This window comes from Taeniopygia guttata, chromosome 7 (assembly GCF_048771995.1).
Source record: "Taeniopygia guttata chromosome 7, bTaeGut7.mat, whole genome shotgun sequence".
In the NCBI taxonomy this organism is placed as follows: Eukaryota; Metazoa; Chordata; class Aves; order Passeriformes; family Estrildidae; genus Taeniopygia; species Taeniopygia guttata.
This window is the reverse complement of record NC_133032.1, coordinates 20927284-20953449: the sequence shown is the minus strand read 5'-3', so window position 1 is coordinate 20953449 and position 26166 is coordinate 20927284. Positions and strand designations below refer to the sequence as shown.

Below are 26166 nucleotides of genomic sequence, written 5' to 3'. Positions count from 1 at the left end.
GCCAACAGCTTGTGATAATCCAGAGAAGACGCAAGAAGAGAGATCAACTAATATTAGAGAGTCTATGAGGAGGAAGAAGAAAAGGCTTATTTCTGATTCAAAGGAGTCTGACATACCCCTCTCTTCAGTGGCAACACTTTCTTCGTCTGATCTGCAGATGAAAGGAAAGTCTATACATAGCAGGAAGGGAAATCCAGAAGGAAGAAGAAAGAACTGAATCTACACAAGCAATTGCCTTTACACTTCTTTAAGCGTTGACTCAGATTAGACGATCCTTCAAGAAACTACTCCATTTTCCAGGCTTGGCAACATACAACAGCAGCTCCAAAAACAGAGTATATTGAGAAATACAAGAAAGCAAAAAATACTACTATGTCAGACTCAGAAGAAAACAAGCCACCAGTTTCTTCAAATTCCTACCCCAGTAAGAAAATAAATTTTACCATGCCTTCTTCAGCACAGACACAGAGCAAAATTTATTTAAGGGAAAAAAGCACAAACTTTATTTCAAAGTTATTTAGCTTACACCTTTAACTTCTTCCAAGACAAAAGCGCACATACAACAGCCCACTGCCTCAAAACTGAAAAAAAAAAAGTGATGACCCTGAAACAAATGTACACAAGAGCTGACAATAAGACACCACAAAAAAAGCTCTTCCTATGAAAAATGAAGTCTTTTCCACTTGGCACAAGATTTTCTCTCCCAGCTCTCTTCTCATTCCTGTCCTTAAAGATAATATTCCATTAATAGACATTTTCACCATTACCAAACTCTGACTAAACATTAAAACAAACTTCCTGCTATATCATTTCCAGAGTAAAACCTTTAAATGGCAGGTACCTTTCAGTCATGTATTCTTACTTTAAAGAAAGAAAACTTGCTTACAGAAAACATACAAAATATCATCCTTCCTGTGGAAAAAACAATTCCTGGATTCAGCAAGCATTTTATTATTTACATACATTGCTATTGCTCCCATGGTAGAGAACTCCATGTAGACAGATTTGACACGGTAGCTTTTTTTTTTTTTTTTTTTGCAAATACCCTCCAACTTACATCAGGTTTTCTACACCTATCCTGTAAAAGCATTTGAAAAATTGGATGCACAAGGAATTAATTATTTTCCTTCTTTTACTAACACAACTTCTTCGTCCATCTTGTTTGTTCTCAGAGATGTCACAGAAAACACAACTAAAAACTCTGTTTCTGATTATAATAAACTACAAAAATTTCTGAGATTGTAGCTTTCCTTTGCAACTCTACATGTTCAAAGGTTGGGGAGCAAATAAAAGTGAAAAATTAGAATTTCAAGCCCATGGCCAAAGTAAGGAGAATGACAAATAAATACAAGCTGAAGATGTTTTTATAGACAGACATTTCCTGAATTGTTCATTCTCAATACAAAGGCACAGGGGTGGTTCAGGATACTTGAAGGGAAACAGAACAGACCAGACTTTAGTTAAAACCTATCAAAACATTTCATAGAGTATCAACTCTGTTCCAGAAGACCCACATAACCTAAACAATGTCACTATAATCTGGTAAATACAGAGGGTTTTGCATTAAAGGTAAGGAAGCAGCTATGAAAGATACAGAATAATTATATTTAACATGTTACCTTGACAAAAGTTTTCTGAGAGGCTTTCCACTTTTTCTGTCTTCTCTTGTTTTGTTAGAAATATCTAGATACAATGGTATTTCTTTAGCTGTTCTCTCATCAGGACAGCATTACAACCATACATTGGTTAGTTATTCTTCTAGACATGTTGATATACCTCTAGAATACTGATATGATACACAGTTACATATGGAAACTGTTAAGGTTCAATAAAAGCTATGCTTTCAACCCTTTACAGGTGTTGCTTCTAGATTCTCACACAACTCGTTTATAAAGAAACAGAGCAAATGGATTTTCCCATATTGTCATAAAATGCTGATGCTTGGAGGACAAAACCAGAAGAAAATGCCACACAAATGTGCCTCACATGACAGAGTAAGGAACAGCACACAAGCTTTCATACACAGGAGGGAGACATATGCCATTCCTAAGTCATCACTTACTTCTATTTTTGACATGACCCCCATCTGACTTTCTGTGAACTTGCAAAACTTGCAGAAGGGTAAAATCAGCATATTTAAGCATCATTCTCAAAGTGAAGACTCAAATGCTGAAGGCTAGGGGGCAATGCTTGTACCAGGATGTATTGCATTTCAAGGAAAGTGTAGCTCTTAAAACACATGGCATAAAGCAGACGTTTTCCCTAAAAAGATAGAGATACCAGTACAAATCAGTCATATATGGGCTCCATCACCTTCTCCCTCCCTCCAACAAGCTTTGCCTTTTCATTGCACAGTAAGACATGTACTCTCCATACTTCTGTTGTCTGAAATACTGATTTTTATTATAAGTGCTTAACACCACAGCCTGCTGTCAGCAGAAATCAACACAGAACAGAGCAAGTTGTGCCTTCTGCAAGCCTGCTGCTTCTGAAAATAAGTTGTGACATGCCTCACGTGATATTTTTTCCTTCTCTAAAACTGGCTTATGTGCAAAATTAGACTGATGTTTAAACAGTGTCAGGCTGTCAGAGAGAGAAAATGACAGTGCTACTGTGACACAAAACATGACAAGGAGAAAGATTAATCACTTACTCAGAAGTGAAAAATGGAATACAAAACGCAAAACCATGTGTCTCAAATTTGTTATAGCAGGTGAAAGACTGAATGCTGATCCCAAGATATGCTTCATAAATTCCATTTAACTGAAAAAATGAGTTTATTATAACAGCAAACACACTTTGAAAACAAAGATGATGGCATCGAAAGTAAAAGTTTCCTAGTGCAAAACCATTTGCTTCAGGGTTAAAATACATATACATACACCTGAAATAAGTTAGCTTCCTACTCAGTACTGGAAAAGAATTTCCAAACAGGAAACAGTCCCACTGAGAACAGAGGGGATAAGAACTCAGCCGTAAATAAGCTCAAAAAGAGTCACAGCTACAATCAAAGTATTTCAAAGGTTTATTCCACTATTTTACATCACTTGTGCTACAGCATGATACACACTAAACATGACCTCTGTTTCCATCACATTGCCATTTCTCCCTGAAATCCTGCATCCTTCTGTTGGGCACCTTTCAGAATAATTTCTCTGTTTTTGTGCATGTGGGACATGCATTAGTTTACTAATGAGATATGCTTGAAGCCTGAAGAGGTTAGTCAGCACTGCTGTTAGTGAATAGGTTGGCAAACTGGTAGGGAATCAAAAAGGGAAATAGAAACACTAATTAAGTGTATTTGTAATGATGTGGTAAGTCGTAACTACAACTTGATGATTAAGGATTTTTAATTCTTCTGGTGAGAGAATATTTTGTTCCTAACTGCAGCACAGCTGAATTACTTCACTGACTTGAGAGGTATAAAAGCATAGAAATAGCAGATGATTTCCTCAAAAACAATGCAGAAGAAACTAATACATAAATGTTTTCCCTTTTAACAGAAAGTTCCTGCCTCCTTGGCCCAAGCACATCTAACAATTTCTTCATGTGCTCTGTAGTTAAACTACTCTCTAAAAAACAGTTCCCTATCAAACCTTTTTCCCTTTCACACATTTCAACCCAATTAAAGACAAGAAAGATTAGTGTGAAAGAGATAGTTAATTTTAGAAAATTTATGCATAGACCCAAATGTGTTTAATTACTTCACTATTTCCCACATGTAGGAAAAACGCTTTTAAGTAGGCTGCAAAACAGCATTTTAAAAATCAAAAGCTCTGTACTGGATTGCTCCTGTCATTGACATCAAGGGGATAACAAATGAAAATGTAGCTTATTAAACACTTATTAGTTTTTCATCAGATTGTTAAAGAAAATCACAAAACATACCCCAAATTTTTCACTTTTGTCCTTATCATGACAACACTGTAAAATTTTAAGGAGTTTTACAATTGAATTATCTTCTTTTGTCCTTTTCCCTTCTCCCAAGAAACAAAACACAGACTCCATGCTTAAGATTAATCAAGAAAAGCCCTAGTTCAGCTTGCCCCATCCATCTCAGTAACCAGTTCCAAAGCCCACAAACACCCTGGCACAGGAATACAACAGAGGAGCTGAAGGATGCCCAGAAACAGACTTACAAAACAGACCAAGACTGTGCATTTACAAAAGTGTTCAAATATTACTTTTTTTAGGCACTTAGTTTTGCTCCAGCCAAAGTACAAAGTATTTACCATGGCATTGAACATTCAGAAAGCCAAGGATAATAAGATTTAAAAACTGACAACTTTAGGATCATTCAGCAGCAATTTTTTTTTCCACAAAAGGAATAAGAAAAAAAAAAGACAAAGAAGACTACATCCAAGCTCAAAGGGAAAACACAATACTTGTATATAAAGATTTTTGAGCCAGAGACTTGAAGGCTATGTATCCACTCATTAGATTTCATATGGAACCAAACCTGTGAATGCCAAAATTCATGTTATTTGTACCTGGAGAACTTCACAAGTCGTGCCAATTTAATTACTCATTTTCCCACAATTAAAATACATATGCCATATATTCTTGGACATATAAGTGTACATAATCCTCTAAAGTTGTCTCAACACTGTAGAAAAGAGAAAGAACACCTTAACAGCTGTTCAACACTTAAATAACTAGGCTTAAATTACTGGGAATCAGGAGCTAGAGCATTTGGAAGCCTGCTTTTCAGTCATGTATCATTAAGACAATAGAAACGCATATTTTGTTCAAATCTGTCTTCATCTTTTGTTCTTTCACCACCAAAAGCACTTCCAAGGGCCTTTACTAGCACAAAGTCCCTCAAAGTTTACAACACAGTCCTTAAACACTTTGCAAGTCCTGCTGTGCACCACTTCTTTCAGATTTCAAAAACAGTATATTTAAAATCTATGGGGAAAGGAGCAGGTGCTGAGGCACAATGCACAGCACAGCAACTGTACAGAATAATCCACAGCCATTATCCAAAGCCATCACACACACCAACTGATTCCACGTTCAAATGGTATCAAATCTGGGAAACAAAACATTTCAATTTACCTTAGAGTTTTCCTCCAAATGTTTCTGAAAATTTTCAAAAATTTTCAATGACAAATAATCTACTCACGTGTCATCCAAAAATCTCCCTTAGTTCAGCTTATTTAGTACAAGCTTTAGCTGGAGCAGAGGCTTTCAACTGAAACATAGAGCACAAACTCAAAACAATATGTAATAACACTGCAAGTCACTGCAGACAGAACATCCTTCTCCAAACACTGAAGTTTATCTAAATAGATAAATGAAGAGATACTGCCTTTCTATAAAATCTAGCAAAAACACCCAAAAGACAGCATTAGCTAAATTATAGAAAGTCTGCAATCATACCGCTGAGCTGGTAAGTTTATTTACATTTTGCACTGCTGAAAGCCAATGCATGCAATAACAAATAACTGAACTAAATAGAAATTGTTTAAAGAGCCCTTTGCAACTAACTGGGAAGAATGCATCAATATCTAATTAATAGAAAAGGCAATTCTTGTGCAAGTTCAAAGACCTGTCTCTTAGATCCACTAGAAAAAACTTTGTTACAAATTTCTCAGTACTAGCCAGCTAACAAAACATTAGTTACTAGAAATTTTAAGAAATGCTACATGATTCCAATCTGACAGTTCCTCTTCCTTCTCCTGAAAGTGTTTAATTGCTTAAAATGTCAGTGCATTCAACATAATGATTAATATTCTACTGCTTTACTGGCTTTTCAAGCCTTCTTTCACAAAATTTTCTTTTTTTATATATTACATGTACAAAACCATTTTAAAATATGATGAACCATGCCTCTGCCAGAAGTACTACATAATCACTAACACTGTTAGCTGAAAGGAGCAAGAGTTTCACTAGCATTCCAATGCCACAAACCAGGTTACAAAAGTATGGGAAGAGAATATGGGAGCAGCAATCTGCTAGAGAAAAAAGGAACAGCACCCCAAGACATCCATAAACATACAAAGCAACAGCCCAAGCCATGCCAGACTCACCACACACTTTTCACAAGGGGACTCGAACACATAATCAGCAGCAGAACTGATGTAGGTCTTAAAATTATGGAGACTTAAACACTTAAAATAATGGAGCAACATGCTCCAGACAAACCTGCTCTCTGCCCTCAGATGTACAAAATTACAGAACCTTGCCACATGGTTTAGCAGTGCTCATCACTCAGTACCACACCCTTACCAAGCCCAGGTCCCACTGCTTGCTGCCCAGCCAGCTGGAGACCCATGCACAGTACCCTGTGCTGCTCACAGCCCGCCGGAGGCAGTGAGGGAAGGACAGAATTCCTCTGCAGACAAGGTGGCAATGCAAAGAGAGACAATGTCCCAGGGGCAGGCTGGGCTGGGGCTCATCCTAACCAAAGCACAGTTCTGTGGCATGGAAGACCCACAGCCCTGCATGCTGTATTTTTGGCTGATCTTTTCCACCCACAGTAAATTTTATTATTACAAATGCTTTCAATTTTATTATTTCAAACATTCTCAAAAACACTCTGGCACTTGCAATTCATTCCACTCTACACCTAGGGTCTTCTATAAAGCACAGGTGACAAGGTTTAATAAATCTGTTGTTTGTGAAGAGAAAATAATAAATATATATATATACACACACACACATTTTTAAGACGTTCCTTATGTGCTCCAGTACTTTGCCAAGTTTTAGAGGAGTTTGCCAAAATAAAGCAATCTCAGCTTGGATAAGCAGTTGTTTGCCACTCTGACAAAGCCTCTCAGACTTTGTGTTAGACTTCATTAAAGAAATGATCTTGTCTGCAATATGCTCATCCAACCAACTGTCCTGTATCTATTTTTCCTGGCAAAACAGCGGCTGGAAACAGGGAAATTAATGGGAAAAAGTTAACAGGAATAAGGAATGTGCTTCTCACATTTGGAAGTTCTCTGAAAAACATGATTTAAAGGAATTTAGCAATTGTAACAGACCAGTCAATAAGATTACAGCTTCTACAGCTACTAGTTTATGCCATAAAGATCATCTAATCTTTGAGCCTTTAGCTGTATAGAAGAGCTGAATGCAGGTACCTGATGCAATGAATATCATTTATACAATTAGTAAGATAAATACAAGTTTAACACATGCAGTTCTGAATGTCACACTAAAATGTGTAGACGTAAGCCTGTATGTAAATGCAATCAGACAGAATGAAGAAAGAAATGGAAAATGGCTGCAGGTTAGGGTGAAGTGAGTGATCTGAGTTTAGACCATTTAGCTTCTCCAAAAGTACAGAGCTGATGACATTAACACATTTTCTGTTTTCTCAGAACATTCAGACAATGCTTCCTTATCATAAAGGAATCAGAATTGGAAAAAGCTCACACTGGGCACATCCAAACAGGAAAGTAAAAGAACCCATTTTAACAAGAGACTGTAACCAGTCCTTTGCCCAGATTAACATACCCCTTTCCAAACCATAAATCAGGAATTGCCTAGTAATTACACCCTGAACAGAATACTGGAGGTAGACAGGCAGGCAGAAACTGCAAAACAAGCTTTCAGGGTTGTAACATTATGATGCAGAGATGGAAAACACTGAAATCACTCAATCTGCAAACCACTGCTCCCTAGTCCAGCTAAACAAGTGCTGCTGCTACTGTTTCCATAATGCAATAGCAGTTTGGAGTTTTTGCTTGAGACTCTTTGGCTTGGCTTTTTCTCTTACTTTTTGGAGAAAGTACTCTGGGGAACAGGACAACAGGAAGCTAACTGTATGCTATCTGTCCACACGCTGGTTTCTAGGTATAGACAAATAACCAAAAGGGCTTTTTTTTTTTCCTTGGTCAGTTGGTTTTGATGGGGGGTTCTTTTTTTTGTGGCTTTTTATTTGCTTACTTAAGAGGGTCAGGAGATGGCTACTCTCTCCTTCACCTTCAATATATGATTTTTTCATCTGTTACCTCAAACATCTTTTTGGTAAATTCTTGAAACAGACTGGCAGCTAATAGCATCCTGTTTCATTATACTGTGGCTTTCCTAGACCTGATTCTGTTGGCGCTTATGTCAATCACTCTTCAAATCCTGCCTTATCCCTGATGACAAAAATCTTAGGTGCCTCTGCCTAACACAAGAATTAAGAGACAAAGAAAGGATCTGCTCTCATCCCTAAATAGTAACAATATTCTATTCACTACCCTCTCCACACAACGCCAAGTACTGCATCTTGTTCCTAATTTCCCAGAGAAAATACAGTAAATTGTTAGGTCAAATGGGAAGGGTAACATCCAGTTCCTACAATCAGGGGCAGCAAGCAACCGCACATAAAGACCATAGAGGGTTAAAAGATGCTTTGTTTTTTCTTGGGACATAAGCAGTCTAGGAATTATCTTTACTAATGTCTGCCCTTACAGAATAATGTACTAGAAATAAGAAGTTCCTCAGTTTTAACAGATAGTTCAATTTTCTCTGCATCAGATTCAGTCAATAATGTGTCTTCCATTAACTGGATGAAACTGTTTTCTACTACTTGAAACTCTGCTGCAGAAAAATTAAACAGGCAATTAAGATAGTGTTTCTAATGTGTTCATAGTAGAAGTCTGGAGTTTGGTTTGTTTTTTCCTAAGAGTAAGGAATATACTGGGGAAAAAGCCAAGTACTGGAAGTCCCAATAACACCCACTGTTTATCATGCAATCAAATGTTAACTCAAGATAAAAATACTTCAAATGCTGTTTGTTATTCTTCCTCAACTCCATCCTATATTACTTGAAGATATTTAAACTATGTCTCTATTTCCAGCTATCTTCCACAGAGTGGCTAGTGTTACTAAGTAGACAGCCAACAGCAAAAGGAATCATTGGAAGTATTTACTCATGTGCTTTAAGCAATTGGGACAATTTCAAAATTTTATTTTTGAAGAAATAAATAAGCCAGAAGAAACCACTTCTCACCTGAATTTCCAACAGTTACACCATGTTTTTATCTGTATTAATACAGGGATACAGGTGTACATGTAGGTCTAAATGGTGCGCCACGCTCTGCCGACCAGGAAACTGGACACAGTCATCCTCAATTTTCCTTTTCTACTCTGAGGTTACCAGCCAGGTAGGCCTTCTACAATATTGGTTCACATTAATTTTCAAGCTTAGTTCTACTACCAAAATATGGTTAATTAAAGCAGAAAAGCAGGCAGCCCGCAAACAACTGATGGCCAACGTTTATAATGATCTAGAGCATTCTGAACCATTTGACATAACTTTCCCAGTGCCTGCTGACAGGAATGTCCAAGTTTGGATTTTTGAAACAGTTGTTGGTCAATTAAGTATCAAAGCACAAGAACAGGCTTTTCAGTCCACCCACAGTCTCTACTTCCAGGTCTTGCACTGCTTTTTAGACCTCCAAATTGTAGAATTATTCATATCCTCATTAGTTTTAATGATGGAAAGCTGAAGTTCCAACTGCTGCAATTATCAGCTTTTCCTCCCCTATATGGAGACCAATCATCAAGTTTTCTAAACTTTGAAGCAGCACAGCAATCAGCATAGCTGCAAAGCCCTTTCTGCTGCAGCATAATCCTTCTCCACATATATGGGGTTTTTTTTGCCCAAGAAGGTGAAAAATTACTTCTGCAATATTTTTGACTTCATGAAATACTTGGTTGCCAAACTACATTTGGATGAAGCAGCATAGAGATTTTTTTTTTTTTTTTTTTTTAACACCCACACATCTGTCCTAAAACCTAATTCTAAAACCTCTTCAAGAGCCAGACCTTCAGGGCAGGATAAGAAGCTGCACCACCAGGTACCTTCTTTCAGGGGAACAGACAGAACTTCCAAGAAAACTGGATATAAGAGCAACAGCCAGAGCAGGAAGGTACCTGAAGTGGTATGGGAGAGTTTTTACTACACGTTCAATCACAATTCTAAGTTATTATATAAAACATTTATATATTCTCTGCCTTCCAAGAAACAAATGGAATTTCCTTGATCAGAAGACAGTGGCAAAAATTAGACTCTGAAATAGCAACAGAACTTCTGAAACCTGTGAGCTACTATAGCAATGAAAAGCCCATCTCAACAAAGCAGCACAGTCAAAGGCATGAAAGATGGTCCTATTTTCTCAAGGACATGTATTGTCCAATTCTAGTGCATTATTGCTTAGCAACACAGTTTGGAACTGGAGTTCTTCCTGTAGTGGTTGCAAGCAAAGAACAGGACTCAACTCCAGATGTACCACAGCAGCATGACCACTTCATAAATGCTATCAGCCAACACCTTCCCCCACCCAGAACTGCTCCCTCTCAACACTTCTGGCATAAACAGAGTCCACAAAAAGAATCCATTTGGAAAACTATTGTGGGTAAAAACAATTAGGTTTTATGCTTGTGTCAAATTAGTTTAAATGCAGAACTGCTCCTGTACAGTTCAGAGGGTAAGCGCAGCAAGACTGGGTGGGGACAGACAAAACCATATCTTGGAAAGCAAATGCACACTTAGGTTGGCTCAAGGCTGCCACCAAACCACAGCTAAGGCAAAACTAAGCCTAAGAAACATTCACTGTCTCCGAGTGCCTCTTCTGGAAGAGGAGGCTTCAGGTACCAGAGTAAAAGCCCCTTTTCCAGAGACAAAGGAAATTTAACAGGCTATGGAAGCAGAGCTGTACACAACTGCTGTCATGTTCCTTTTTGCATGAGAAGACTAGGACAGCATTCTAAAATGTTTATAGGGAAATGGGAATGCTAATTACTTATGCAAGATGAAAAGGGACCATATATAGCTACAAGCCCTTTGCTGTATCTCAGGCTAGCTTTGTGGGGGCTGGATGAATCAGGGAAGGTTTATAAGGAAGGGATTCGAAACAAAACCGTTGATCTCTGTAGGTTTTCATCTTTGCAAAAAAAAAAAATCGTAAAGAGAGGAAAAAAAAAAACAAACTTTGCTGAAGTGCACTTCTTATTTTACTTCTTAGATTAACTACTATTCTCTCCAAATGAATTTACTTTTCCAGGTTGTGTTTATACATGAGGCTCAGTAGTATTCTAGCCATGAAGGTGTTACTTAAATAGCCATTAAGTGAATGCTGCTACTATTCAGTATAACAAAATAGAAGCTGTTATTCAAAAGGAGAAATTGAAATTCTTCACTCCTTTGTTTAACAGTTACTATAACCAGTTTGCAGGGAGGAGGCACAGAAATAAGAAATACAGTGCTATACAAGGATTACAAATAAAGCCAGTGGGTAGTTCTAGCTTCATACAAGATCTGGTAACTTAGAAACTAAATACACCACACATGGTGATCAAAGCTCCTTACATAATACATTTTATACCTAGCTTCAGCAGTTTAGCTCCAATGTCACAAAGGGACAGCAAGTATCTTAAGACACCTAATTCCTGTTGCTGCATTGTTTGTCCATCTCACTATCATTATTCTACACTGACCCACAGGAACCTCTTGATCATACACGTTTTTTCCTTGAGGCTTTGACTGCTACAAGGAGATATTAGATATAAAGAAAAGTTTTGGAAAAACCTTCCTTAAAGGCTGAACATAAAACGATGTAAGAAACACGTATTCTAAGAAAAAGTTTCAGAAGTGTTAATATAAAATGCATTAGCATCATATGAAAGATTCCTCAGATTTTAAACACGTAAAACATTAAGATGAGGAAAAACTCAGTAGTCTGAAATTCAGTTCTTTGATTTCTTATCAGTCAGTAATCTTTGTGTAGTCCCAGGAAGGCAAGCAATCATAACTTGAAAGTGCCACTGGGTCAAGCTTAACCTAGCAGCTTAAGCTTAGGACCTCAATCAACAGCATATGAAGACATTTCTTCAGCAAAAGAAGAGCAAGTCTTCATCTTCTCTAGCAGAAGTTCTTCCAAGAAAATTATTAGCAACTTGATTACATTAACTTGATTGCATGATCTACTGTGGTGCATTTTATTATCCTCTTGAGAATTACACCTTAAAGTTAAAAACGCATTGGAAAAGGCGTACTTTAAAAAAAAACTAATTACTATAATTACTATAGCCTGCTAAATAATTATATAAGAGTAGAACTTGAGTTCATCGAAAAGTTAGCTCTTATTTTGCTTGAAAAAGCAAAGAAGACATGAAATGGCTTAGTGAGGAAGAGAATAACCAAAAAATCCCCTACAGACTGAAAACTATCTAGTTTTAATTAGCAAGAAATGACAAACCACATGAAGAAATGCAACTGTGTAAAAACAATAGTATAGGGCCATGTACTGTTTGAATGCTGTTTTAGGAAACCACATAATGCACATCTGTACTCAGCTAGCTGCTCATGCATTTTGACTATTGCTAGTCTTCAACTCAATTTTCAACAAAAAGCAACAGAAAAAGCATCCACAAATGAAGCCTTCAACCAAGGTAAAAATAATTCAACTTCATTTTTAGAACTACCCTTTGCCATATAGTGTTTGCAATTGACATTCTACGTCATTTTGCTAACAAATATATTTTAAATACATGAGAATAAAGACTAAATTTTATTCAGCTACAATTTATCAAGCAGTGCTTTATCAAATGTTTTTATCCTAAGGGTTCTTCTGGCACAGGAAGCCAGGAAGAACAAGCTAAAGGTAGCCCAGATGCTCTAAATTTTTTCCTCCAGTTCCAGCATTCTGTCCCAAAAGAGGAAACAGTACATGAGAGCCTCTCAGAAGTCTGCATTTCCGCAGCTGCTGTCTGGCCACGGGAGAAACTGTGTCACTGCTTTCTGCTGTTACCTCAGGTGGTAAAGAAACAGCAGAAAGCACTGACACAGTTGCACTCACAGTTCTCAGCCTGGTCTTTCTCCAGGAACCCAGACTTTTGACAGCCAGAAAAGACTGTCCTGCTCTGTGAACTCAGTCCACCAGCTACTGTACCAGCTGCTCTGGAGATACACTGCTTCCTTCTCCACAACAGTCCCTGTCCTCAGCAAAGGCAATGGTAAGCCTACTCTAAAAACCATTTTTAATATCATCTTTGCTCTTCACACCGTTTCTTTCGCAGTTGTCCAAAATGGTTCAAAACAACAGATAAATTCTAATTATTCTTAAGATTCAGGCATCACACGTTGATTCCCAAATCTGAGTGATTTGTAAAACCTCTTGTTTTCAGATAATGCAGTAAAATCCTGAATGCTGGTAACCCTTAAGACATGAAGAAAATATTGTAGACTTTCCTTCTTTCAAATAGCCACTTTCAGTTATATGAATAGACAGGTGTACCACTAGAAAATAAGAGTTTGAGCATGAACTAAACCCCAACAGAAAACACACTAGACAATCAAAGACGTATGTAACGGGAAAAGCATCATCCACTACTGAACAGCAAAAGTGAACTTAAGGAATCATCTGGCATCCTTTGTGGATAGTTTTGCTACACAAACCTGAATTTAGAATAGCCTTTATACACTTCAGAACTCATGCTGCCCAAAAAACGTTAGCATGTATTCAAAATGTTTTTCTTATTTCTGCTTCTCAAGCCCGTGACTTCTGGATTACCTGGTATCTCTCATAACAGAGAAGGAATCTTCAAAAAAAAAAAAAAAAAGGATGTCATTAAATGTCTCAAAAGTGTCTGGAGTAATAAAGGAAGGACTGGACTGAAAGGAAGGACCAGCACTACAACAATGAGAGAACAGCTCTTAATAGCTTCATCTGAGTTTGAAGAAAAAAAAGGCTCAAAATCCCTAAAGAACTGCTACATGTGAAGTAATTATTGAACGAAATCAGAAAAAGGGCTTGTAGAAGGTGCCAGCACAGAAAACATTCTCATTCTAGAAAGTTTAGAGTATTTTAACATTACATCTTTTTTTTCCAACTAGACTACTTACTCCTTGGTATCTCTTCTTACAATCTTTTCCTGACTGCACATTTTTATTTAAGGATTTTTTTTGTATCACTTTTTAGGCTAATTAGCTGAACTTTAACCATGTAGTGGCAGCATTATATCTTGACCCTTAAGTGGAATTTTGAATAATTTTTTTTTACTGAAGTTCTTGAACTATTGTTCCATCTGTCTTTGCAGAAAGAGATAAACCAAAATCCCTCAAGATCTGAGCTTTCAAATTAATCTAACTCAATTTTACTATTAACTCCATTGTCACAGAATACGAGAACAAGAAAGCATTAATACTGAACAGAATTATAGAAACATTTAGGTTGGAAAAGACCTTCAAGATAACAGAATCCAGGCATTAACTCAGCACTGCCAAGTCCACCACTAAACAATGTCTGTAAGTGCCACATCTACACACATTTTAAATTCCTTCAGGGATGGTGACCTGTTATAAATGAAAATTTGTCCAGCCAAATTAATATGAAAAATAAAATATTTATTTTGCCATCAAATTCTATCTAGCCAGCCACAAGGAAAGAACAGAGTCGAGCCCAGGGTCGGCCCTGGGTGTGCAACAAGGAGTCAGCCTCAGCAGAGGTTTTCCTCCATGCCCACACACTTCCATCCTGGCACAAGTGGTTTTTATAGGGAAAATTCCACCTGAGGCCAAGATTTCAGAGTCTTTTCTTCCATTCAGAGTCTATATGTTAATAAGATTTTCCTTTTTGGTGATGAGGGAGAACAAATCAGTGTCCGGAGTTTGTTGAATCCTTGATGAAATTTACGGGAATTCGGGAACGCTGTATTCACATATATCTGCCTGAGGATTTCCATGATATCCATCTCGGGTCCTTCACGTGAACGATCAGCACCGGGGGTTTCTGTATCTCCCCAGACATGGCCCATCTCCTGGCGAGCTGTACCCTCTTACTTGTAAATCTAATATCCAATCTCAATTTTCCCTGGTGCAACTTGAGACTATTTCTGCTTGTCCTATCACTTGTTACCTGTGAGAAGACACTGACCCTGCTTACTACAACCTCCTTTTACAAAGGTGTAGAGAGAAAAAAGGTCTCCCCAGAGTCTCCTTCCAAGTTAAACATCTTCCATAAAACCTGTAAGCAGTTTATGAACACAGTCAGTGTTCTGGTGCTTTACAGAATATATTTCTGATCTCTCAAAAAGATAGAGGCATATTCTCTTATTTCTACACCTTCTCAGAGGATATTTACTGTGCAACAGGTGTATCAAAGGTCTACATGTCTCTATCCCTACAGCCTTTCACACACATCAGCCTCTCCACCCTGCAAGGAAGGAACTAATTCACACTTACTTTGCACTTTCGATAGAAGTCTGCTATGCTTCAGCCACAAAGCTGCCTCCTGAGCTGAAGTATGGAGCCAGTGCCCTTCTCTGCCTTTTGAAGGTAAACTAGGGTAGGCTTTCTGTTAAACTCCACATTGCATACATCAAGAAGTTGGCACATGTGTGTGGGGCTCTATGTGCGCATTTTCAAAGGCAATTTAAAATGTATTTTCCTCAAATGTGGCCACTATGCCCTAAATAAAATAAGGGTTGATGACTCAAACCTGCATACAAGAATTGAACTGGTTTTGTTTTAAATACTTGTAGGAGGTATTTACTTTCACAACAGCAGTGGTATTAGTCATCTCCCCATTACAAATGGAGAGTGCTAAAACATAAATCCCGAATTGCATGCAACTGCTGAAATATAAGTGACATTTCTACTAGTGTTTTCAAAACTTAAACAAGCTTTAACTTTATGGAGGGAAGAGTCACAGGACTTAGAAGAACAGAACTTGATACAGGAGTTGTGTACTGATCTAAAATAAGGGAAGCTTACTATACTGAAGCATTATCCCAAAACTGTAACCGGACCAACATCAATTCATCGGGCCAGAACACAGGCACTTCTGAAAAGGAATGAAATACCAATACAAAACTTCTCCTTCACCACTGGGAAACAAAGTATATCACAGTAAGTGTTTAATTCCTTGTAGTGAAAGAATCTCTGGAGCCCCAACCATAAAAGGAAACAAAAACCAGTTCCCTCATTCAATCTAAACAGGACACATGCTACAGTAGTATCATAGTTTTGGTTGCAAAGGACCTTTAACGGTGATCTAGGCCACGATCTAGGTCAACCCTGCTGCCACAGACAGACATCTTCAGCTACATCAGGTTGTCCAGAAACCCATTCAACTTGACCTTCAGTGTTTCCAAAGAGAGGACATCTACCATCTCTCTGAACACCCTGCTCTAGAGTTTTACCACCATCATTGTAAAAACTTTCTTCCTTCTCATATAAAGTGGACTTCTTTCAGTTTAAAAGCATCACCTCTTCTCCTATTCTAACAGGCCTTGCTAAAAAACTTGTCCCCACCTTTCTTACAGGCCCCCTTTAAAGTACTGAACACTGCAATGAATCTCCCCAAAGCACCTTTTCTCCAGGCTAAACAATCCCAATTCTCTCAGCTTCCAAAACATGTAATTAAACCACTATGTAGAAGTATTTAACAGCTCAGCTTACTTTATATAACAAGACAATTCACCAAATTATCTTACCACCACAAGGCTACAGCATTTTACAATGCATATTATTCCCTTGGTAAGCATTAACATGCATGTGCTTAAAGACTCTTAAGCATCAACACGTGTATACATAATTCCAAATATTTGTTACATCAGTGAAAATCACTAAGAAGTAGTAACTCTTTCACCAGGTTATGCTTACATAAAGAGATATTAAGCTTCTTTTCATCAGGAAATTTGAATGTTCATTCAGTTCATTGTGGCCAGATGCACTTAGAATGACCTCCCACACTCCCTCCACCCCTTTCATTGTGCAAGGAACAGAAACCAGATAGCTCCACTTGTCAGATCACCAATTAGCTACAGTACTTAGTGCCCAGATGACAAAACACATTTTCAGGTCAAGAGAAAGTGTCACAGCTGTACAGCTGAATACTCCCCAAAAACTAAGAGATCCATGTCTCAATCCTTCTGTGTTGCTCTGTGTTTATTCTGAAAAGCCAAAACACAGATCGGATAGAGGGATCAAAAACCACCAAACTAGAAAAGCACAAGTTTCAGAATTACATTAAGAGAATTTTAACTCCAAAAACCTCCCATTTAGCATTTAAATACAAAATCTTATTCCAAAACTATCAGGAATTTTATTAGTGTCACAGTTCTACTGTCATAGTTACTTGATTTTTTTTTTTTATCTGAAACAAGTAATGGAATACTTATCACAACTGGAAAAAAAACCTGGTATTTACAGATGTTCAGAGAAAGAGTTCACAGGTTGGAATGTTCAAACACAAACAATCCCCCGGAAAAAACTGAAACTGAGTCGTCCATCTGGTAGGAACCTTCATGCACACACTACTGTTAAAGTAGGTAGAGCTGAAATAAGTAACCATTGCAAGATGTAACAAGATACCTATTTTAAGAAAAAATACATTATACAGCACTAAATTTATAACGCTTATAAATTCCTCTATGATAAACAGGAAGCAAATTTATGCACACAGGCACCATGTATGCATAGCTCTAAGTCTGTACAAATGAATTTTCTTTAACAACTTAAGCAACATCTGACCAGGTATCTGTTCTTAAATCTACAAACTTATCTTGAAGCATATCACTAGACCTGAAGTTTATAACAAGCATGTCTCCAGTAACCAGAAGCACATGATAGTGTAATTGCACACCACAGAATGTAATACCACACTTTAAAAATGGTTATTTTAATGATTACACTAATGAGTTCTGAACTTCCAACCCATGTGCATACAGTTTCATAATTACACAGCTTGAAATCCTCATCAGCAAATCCAAATGCTCCTGAAATCCAAATCATTTTATAATCTTGAATAATGCATGGCACCTCTGCAGCAATAAATTAAAACAAATTTCATAAAAATGCAAAGCTTCATAATCTGTATTCTAAAAGACAGTGCATTACTGAAATGAAGTGTTGCTTAGTAAGTACTAACGACGGTGATTTGATGACCCCTCCCCCTGGTATTTACAGTTCAGACCCTATGTCAGAAATAAGCAGACCAACTCCTACCAAAATATCCTTTTTTATATATATTTATATGTATATGGTGGCTCACAGCATATCCTACCACACAAGAGTGAAATCAGACATCTGTTTCCTAAACAAGCACTGGCTCAAAATTGCATGAAACCTTTTCCTCCTGAAAAGTGTGAAAACAAGTTTTTAAAAATAGGCTGCAACTTGACTGGTTTACATATTATTTTGTCAATAGCAAAAACAAAACTCCATCTTAGTTCATTGAAGGGCCAGCAAATCAAGGTCTACAGTTTCTCTACAAAAATGACCCCAGCCCCAATGCCTTTTTTTTGTTTGTTTTTGTTTTATTGTTAACTATTCATAAAGACTAGACAAACTCAGTGGAAAGTTTTATCAAGTAACAGTGCTGTCCTTTTGAACAAGTCAAAAAGCCTTGTCAAGATGACAAGAAAAGTCGTTATTACAATAGATGAAACATCATATAACGGTTTTGGTTGGAAGGGAACGTAAAGATCATCCAGTTCCATCCTCCTGGCACAGGCAGGGACTCTGTCCACCAGACCAGGATGTGCTCAGAGCCCCATCCAGCCTAGCCTTGAACACTTCCAAGGATGGGTCATCCACAACTTTTCTGGGCAACCTGTCCCAGCGCCTCACCACCCTCACATTGAAGAATTTTCTCCTGATATCTCATCTGTCTCCTCTTTTACTTTAGAAACCTTCCCACTTGTCCTGTTACTCTCTACCCACGTAAAAAGTCTCTCTCTCTCATTTTTATCATCTTTTAGGCACTGGAAGACTGCAATGAGGTCTCCTTGGAGCCTTCTCTTCTCCAGACTGAACAATCCCAACTCTCTCCCCCTGTGTTCACAGTACAGGTGCTCCTTCCCTCAAATCTACTTCCTGGCCCTCCTCTGGACCCTCTCCAACAGGTCCACATCTTTCTTGTGCTGAGGAAACCTGACCTGAACTCAATACTCCAGATGGAGTCTTGTGAGAGCCGAGTAGAGAGGGAGAAACACCTCCTCCAGCTTGCTGGCAATGCTTCCTTTGATGCAGCCTAAAAGGATTGATACCCTGTTTTCTTGTTGGATTTTCTTGTGTCCCACATTTCCATACCTTAAGGTGCTAACAAGGATAAAGGTATTATTTAAAATACACCCTAATACTTTCCTTCCTTGTGGATGTATGATCTATTGCTAACCATCAGACAGCTGAAGAGTTTCTACTGGGATTCCCTTGACAGAGCAGAAATGGCATGGAGCTTTTATTCACAATTCTGTTTTGTCTTTATAACTTCATCACTCACAACTAGATATGAATATTTAAATAAACAAATACTGTCAGCAATAACAATTTCATAGCCTCATAACTCTGATTATTGGAAATAACAGCTGAAACTTATTACAAAGAATTTACACAATGAAGAAATAGAATAAACTTTGAACAAAGATGTTCATACTGTATTATGCTTTTGGAGGTTGTAAACATGCTGTGCAGAATACAAGTTGAATCCATTTTAATTTTTACAATTTAGGATTTGAAAGAAGAATGAATAATTAGTTTTCCTTTTGCTAATAAAATTTTAAGACTTCTGGGCATCTTAGTATCTCATTACTGAAATCACAAAATAGAAATACAAAACCAGAGGCAGTAAGGAAGAGACACAAACAACTATACATAGTCTGGCTGAGATACTAACCACAACTTTAAAATTATAATAAGGGGGAAAAAACCAAAAACGCATTAAAACCAAATCAAAGAACAGCAGGCCTCACATACGAGTTTTGCCAAATTTCTGCAACTTCATTTTCCTCATCTTGATCACATCAGGCTTTTTGATCTACTAATCCCTTGGTTTACCTTATTAACAGTAAGGAACTAAACATCAAAATTGACTGCCTCTGAACACCCATTTTTCCAAAAATGCATTAAAATTTACAGAAGCCAAGACACTGCCAGAAGCCTTAAGTGTCAGAAGTCTGAAGCATGTATTTGCTGCAGCCAGTTCAACACTCAGCAAAAGCACATGCATTAGAGCATAATGGGCCATGGTATTAACCAACTAAATGTCATAAAACATTGTGTCAAAGCCCTAGTCTAGAGCAACATTAACCACCTTACAAGGAAAAAAAGCTGTAATTTTTTCTTCTTTAATTCTTCTTTCTTTTTGATACAGGTGTTATGAAAGCCACAATGCATACAAATTACAACACACCATTTAGAACTATCCTGTCCATTGCAGACCTCCAGTGTTAGCTCCATATTACATGAAACTACCATCAAACTGCTTTCTGTGCCACCAGACACCTCTCCCACAGTCTCATAAAAATGGGATTTTTAAAACTTCTCCAAGGTAAACTTGCCCAGTATGCAATAATTTGTAGAGGAGTCTATATATTAAAAAAAAAACACTGCAGCATAAGCTTCAATTGGTAAAAATGCTAAGCTGTAATGAAGTCCCATATCTCTTCCTGTTTTTCTCAAACAATTACAATACACTACGGTACAACAAACTGAAGAATAAAAACTCCTCTATTCTACACCCCATTTATCAGTAAGTTACAAAACCCTACAAAGTTCAATGACACTGAAGTCTAGAGTTTGAAAAACATTTCTCTAACTTAAGTATGCATTATTTGCATGGATCACATATTTGAGAATCAAGCCATAGAACAGAAAAGCTGTAAAGCATGACATTTACAGGCTCTGCTGACACACTGGGAGGTAACTTAAAACAGCACTGAGGCCTCTGCCACTGACATTCAGGGGAAGTTTTTGAAGCAGCAATGCTGTAACTCCATGCGAGATGAAACTGCCTCAGATTATCCCAGCCCTTTATTTAAACCACTGAGACATTTCTATCCACTAGCCCCCTTCTCATTCTCACTTAATGTTGCCATTTTCCATCTTGATGTAGAAATTTTCCTTATCACCTTAGAGTCTTCAGTCAGAGCTTCTATATTTACCTAAGGGTTACTGTGGCTCTGATTTACTTTTGTTTCATGATAAATTTGATAGTTGAAGAGAAATTGATCAAAGGTGGAATTAGCTTATTATAACTTCAATACACATTGCACATTAGAGTATGCTATCACTTACACAGTCAAAATGATACTTCTCACAGACAAAATGAAGGTCTACACAGTCAAACCCAGGTCAAAAAATTACTGCTCTATAGTGCTACACCCAGACAGCCATCACTCCCAGTGACTAAACCTGCCTGCAAACAACAGAAAAGTTCCAAATCCACTGGCAGAAAACACACCTGTCCGCATGTTTTTCTAACTGGAAAGACATTTCTTTTGTATAATTACATCAGTCTTGAAGTTCACATCTGTTTCATTTTTACTGTTTTGTTGAAAAATCTTTTCCAAACCAGCCTCACAGTTGAAAAATCATCACTGAAACTAAAGCTACCTGCAAAGGCTCTGCCTGAAGTAGGGCTTCAAAGAGTTACTTAGCATCTGTGACAAAAGCTTCAGCCAGATCTTGAGTTTCTTATCAGGAGCATGCATGGGCCCAATAGCCATTTTGAACAGCCAGCAGCTGATTTCCCTAGCATTAGGAGACCATCCAGGAGACATGTTTTCTCAATATTGCATTTCTGCTGTAGTGAGCTGAGAAGAAAGAATTCATTGATTTTCCGATTTAATATTTCATTAAATGCTTAGCTAAAATAGGTATCTGAGCTACACTTAATTCATACCATTTACTTGATATCATCATTAGAAACACTTAAATGACAGTTGCAGTCACTACAAATCTTGATTGTCACTATTTCAGCATTTCATTAATGTTGCTTTGTGTCCTTCAAAAGCTTCCACTGCTGTTAAAAACCCTTACGCATCTATATTTAACAAAGAAGATACTCAAGAAAAAACTAATTTCTAAGATCATACTGGTATCCTGCTATTTCAGTGTCAGCACACTGACCATCACAGTGACTTACTTTTTTTATTCCTTCCACTCCTAAAAAAAACACCCCACACCACAAAACACCCCCCACTGTTAGCAGCAGAGCTGCCAATAAACAAGTCTCTGGAGAGCTTAAACCCACATCATCTCCTAGGATGACATGCCTAATCTTTTCCCATCAGAGCTGATCAGAAAATGTATCTTTACAAAAAGATGTATCTTTTACAAAATGTTCAGCACCTTTGTTGGCTCAACTGTAGTTAAAATACTACACATTCTGTAGCATTGTAGCAACTGTAGCTACAATAAAACACAGTCTTACAAAACAACATCCAAGATAACCAAAAAAACCAAAAAGTACCAAGCAACAAGAAAGAGAGACAAAAGCAAACAGATGAAAAAATCCTACAAAACAAAATCAAAACAATCCAAAGAAAAACCCAGCACCCTGACAGCAGACCACCATCTACTTCAGAAGATCACTGTTGAAAAAGCACACATGTAATGTGTTTTCCTTGTATTTAATCCTGTCAAAATACGAACACATATATACATATAAAGTTTGATGAAAAGTATATTTTCCCTGTAGACCTCTACATTTATTCAGAAAGCAGAAATGTTCTGATCTAGGAAGCTTGTTTGCTATAAGCAAAGCAAGTTTTAACACAGGCTTTCATTACATCCTCTTAGCCTCCCCAGGTGTTTGCAAGTATATGAAAACATGATTCCATATAAAAATCAGCAGGAAGTCTAGATGGTTGCATTAAGTTTATGCATTTAAGACATGTGCCAAGCACAGGGCTCCATGTGCACAATACTATGAAAGGAAACATTTTGTAGTCCGTCTTTACACAGCAAAGAAATTTTCTCAGAACATTTTCCTGCTCAAGAGTTCATTTTAAGTGGGAGATCTGTTAAGAACAGTATACAAAGAGGATTCCATTTATAACTTCTACATTAAAATCAGACAATTTAAATAGCATGTTCTTGTTCAATTGACAAAATGTGGGGATTTTAATTAATTCATCATTCAGAGTATCAGGACATGAACCAATTGCTGGATAACTTGCTGAAAACAAGCGATTTTAAAGCTATTCTACAAAACTATGTCAACTAGCTTTGGACATCAAATTAGGTCACAGATTATTGCTGAGGCAAAAGCAGCAAGAAGGACTCTCAGCCAGCAGAATTTCCAAAGCATTCTCACATGACACGTTACCAAGCACATGTAATACTAATTTAGATCTGTTTTATAGGCAATTAAAAAATGCCACTCTGTCCAGCATAACTGTGCAGTTGATAGCTGCACAGCTGAACTTTGATTAATCTGGAGTTCAAGAGGAAGTCAGGAAGATCATGTAAGCAGAGCTCAACACTACTGCCACTCCCCGTGATGGGCATTTCACATTCCAATGCCATTACTTCAGGGTTGGAACTTCACCATTTAGTCCATTTTTTAGTTCCCTCTCATTTGGTTCACTAACCCACTACAGCACTTGCTGCTTGCCTCATGAGTAGTTGTGCCTCCTTAGCAGTCTATTGTTAAGGACTGTCAAAAGCTTTTGAAATTCCAAATAAGTTATATCTGATAGCACTCTCCCTGTTTTGTTGTCACAGTGAAAGAATTCAATAGATTAGTAAAGACATTTTCCTCTGAAGAAACTGTGCTAATTTACTGCTATCAAAGTATGATCTAGAGCAGATTATCTCTTCAAAAAGCAGCAGCATTTCCTCTGCCACTGAAGAGCTTGTTGGTCAGCAGTGCCAAACACACCTTTGGCTAAAGGCACTGAGGTTAAGTGCAAGCTTATTTTTATAGAGTGATTGATTAAATGTGAAACTATGTCACTGGCTTGGATGCACAGCAAAGAATGACAAGGACAAGGGAGTAACAAACCTGTGGCCTGTTCATTTACCACATATACAGATAATCACAACCAAAGACAAGCAGAGCACAGATAAATGTACCAAAAATTCCTTCATCTATTCAGGGATTTTAAAAACCAAATAAAATAGCATGTCAATCTGAGTATTTCCTCCCCTTTTTTGCAAACCTTAAAGATCCCCTAGTAGAGATTCTATGTATGAAATAACACTGGTGAAAGCTGAAAGACTAACAAGCCACAGTAAAGCTATCAAAACTGTAAGTAAGGCTTTTATAAAGCTGGCTCTTTGATACTCAGATCACATCAAACTTTGTAAGTAGGTAGCATGGACAGCTCCTTACACATGCTATGGTGCAATTCCACTCTCAAATGAAGGAGTTGTTCAACCTCTCAGACCCCCTTACAACATTCTCCCTTACTTTAATCAAAAAAAATCTGATTTTTCACTGCAGCTGCTCTGTTCAGCAAGTTTCTTATCCCTGTTTCACCAAGCCACTCTGAAGAAAATAAGATGATAGTGATATATCCCATGTAATTGATATATCACGGGAAGAGAAATTGAGGAGCTTGCTGTATTCCTAAACCACACCAGACCACTTCAAAGAGTAAGATTCAAGTTTCCCAGCGAGTTTACCCTAAGGCAGCCTCAGAGCCTCACTTAGCACTGTCATAACTGAGGAAGCTTAGACCCACAGCTGTGACCTAGAAGCTTATTCAGTTACACATACTCAACCAGTGACAGCCACCGACAAGGTATAGCTCTGGTCACAAGTTAAAAACTGCACAGCATATCAAATATTCTGCACACTGATGCTCACGTTTCCACAAGAGCTCCTCTATCAGTATAGATAGAGAAAATCCTGGGTGAATGTACTAATTTTACTTAACTAATGAGACCAGCAAAACATTTCTCTTTGATGCAATATCTCACTTTATGACATCTTATGTTATGGTCTTATTCTTTATACACAGCTGTTCAATTTCAGAACTTAGTCCTTTGATCTCCAAACACTCCTGGGGGGAAAAAGTCTTAAGGTATCTTAAGTATACTTTCAGTAAATATGGACAATCAAGAAACAAAAATATGATAAAAAGAATATATAAAAAACAGAGTTCCACTGTTTTTAAAACTTCCCACACAAACCACCCTAAAATGACATGAAGTAAACCCTAAACAATTTTCTAAGACACAAAGAAGCAACATCCCATTAATCATAAGCAAAATGTTCTGCTTTGTATTAAGTCATTGAAGAATCAACACAGCATACAAAACTAGCAATTCTATTTGCAATATACTAGATTATTTTTTAAGTCATCAAGCATATGGCACTTTAACTAGACAAAGCAATTTGTCTAAAAGCACAGGCATATCCCATATTTGGCTCTTTGGTTTAAAGTCATTAAATATTTTTTCCTCTGATTTAATGAAGATAAAAAGTGATAAAATCAGCAAAGTTTTATAACTAATACCCCTCCTTCTCTATGCTGAATAAGTCACCAATAAGTTTCCCAAAACTAAATTTTTCTGACAATTAAAAATAAAATTAAAAGAGGTTTCTCTGCAGCTACTACTATCTAGACAAGACATTTGTCTTATTTTAATTGAAATTTAGAGACTCACAGCTTTTAAAATTAATAAGCAGCCTGCTCAGACTTTCAGTAGCAAATCATAGGAACTCCTCCCAAAATTTAACAGGTGAAGTAGCTGTTCTTGTCATCACAGGATTTGTCTATTTTGTCACACTCAACCATGATATTTGAATGATTCTCAAAAACTTAATTCCATGCAAATATAGAACATATTTTAAGTGGCATTTATTTTTAAGTGGCATAAAAAAGAAAAAAAGTCTTGTAAACCCCACATTTTTCACTATGGTATTTGAATATAGAAATAAAAAGAGACACAGAACAGCTTGAAAAGGTTAAGCCCTATGTGAACTGCTAGGCTTCTCTTTTCACTACTTGGGTCATGCTTCCCACTCCCCCATTCCACTCCAGAAGGGGAGAGTTACAGCAATTATGGGCAGATATGTTTAAGAATATTTAACATCCATTTCACCTGTCATAAATCCAAGAAATGAGAAATCAGCATTTGTTACTTGAAAAGACACATCACATTTTCATACAAGCTCTACCTTATCTTTGTCTTCCACAACATCTGCCAGGACATCATCTGGGTCCAGGATTCCTCCATCTGTATATTCTAGGTGGTGAATATTTACCCAGGAAGCTGGATCCTGTAAGACAGATACAAGACTTTAACCTACCCTTGCATGATTTCAATGCTGTCAGCCATAGCAGTTTTGTGTCCCACTAATTTTCCACCTACCTCCCTCTATAGTCACGAGGTAGAAGATTGGAGCTACTACTCAAAATTGAAACTGAGCACAAATGAAAACCACAGATGAAAAACAAAAGTTCTGAAATACTTACAGAACACTACAA

The 26166-nt window shown here is 37.4% G+C and overlaps 1 protein-coding gene across 4 annotated transcripts in view; it reads right to left on the bottom strand.

Annotated features, from left to right (window-relative positions):
* PARD3B (par-3 family cell polarity regulator beta) overlaps positions 1-26166 on the bottom strand; it is a 394980-nt gene that overhangs the window by 344355 nt on the left and 24459 nt on the right. For all 4 annotated transcript variants that reach the window (XM_030277633.4, XM_012574931.5, XM_030277632.4 and 1 more), the window contains one exon: positions 25857-25958. In XM_030277633.4, the coding sequence (XP_030133493.3) occupies positions 25857-25958 (102 nt within the window). Of the gene's footprint in view, positions 1-25856; positions 25959-26166 lie in introns of those variants that run through there.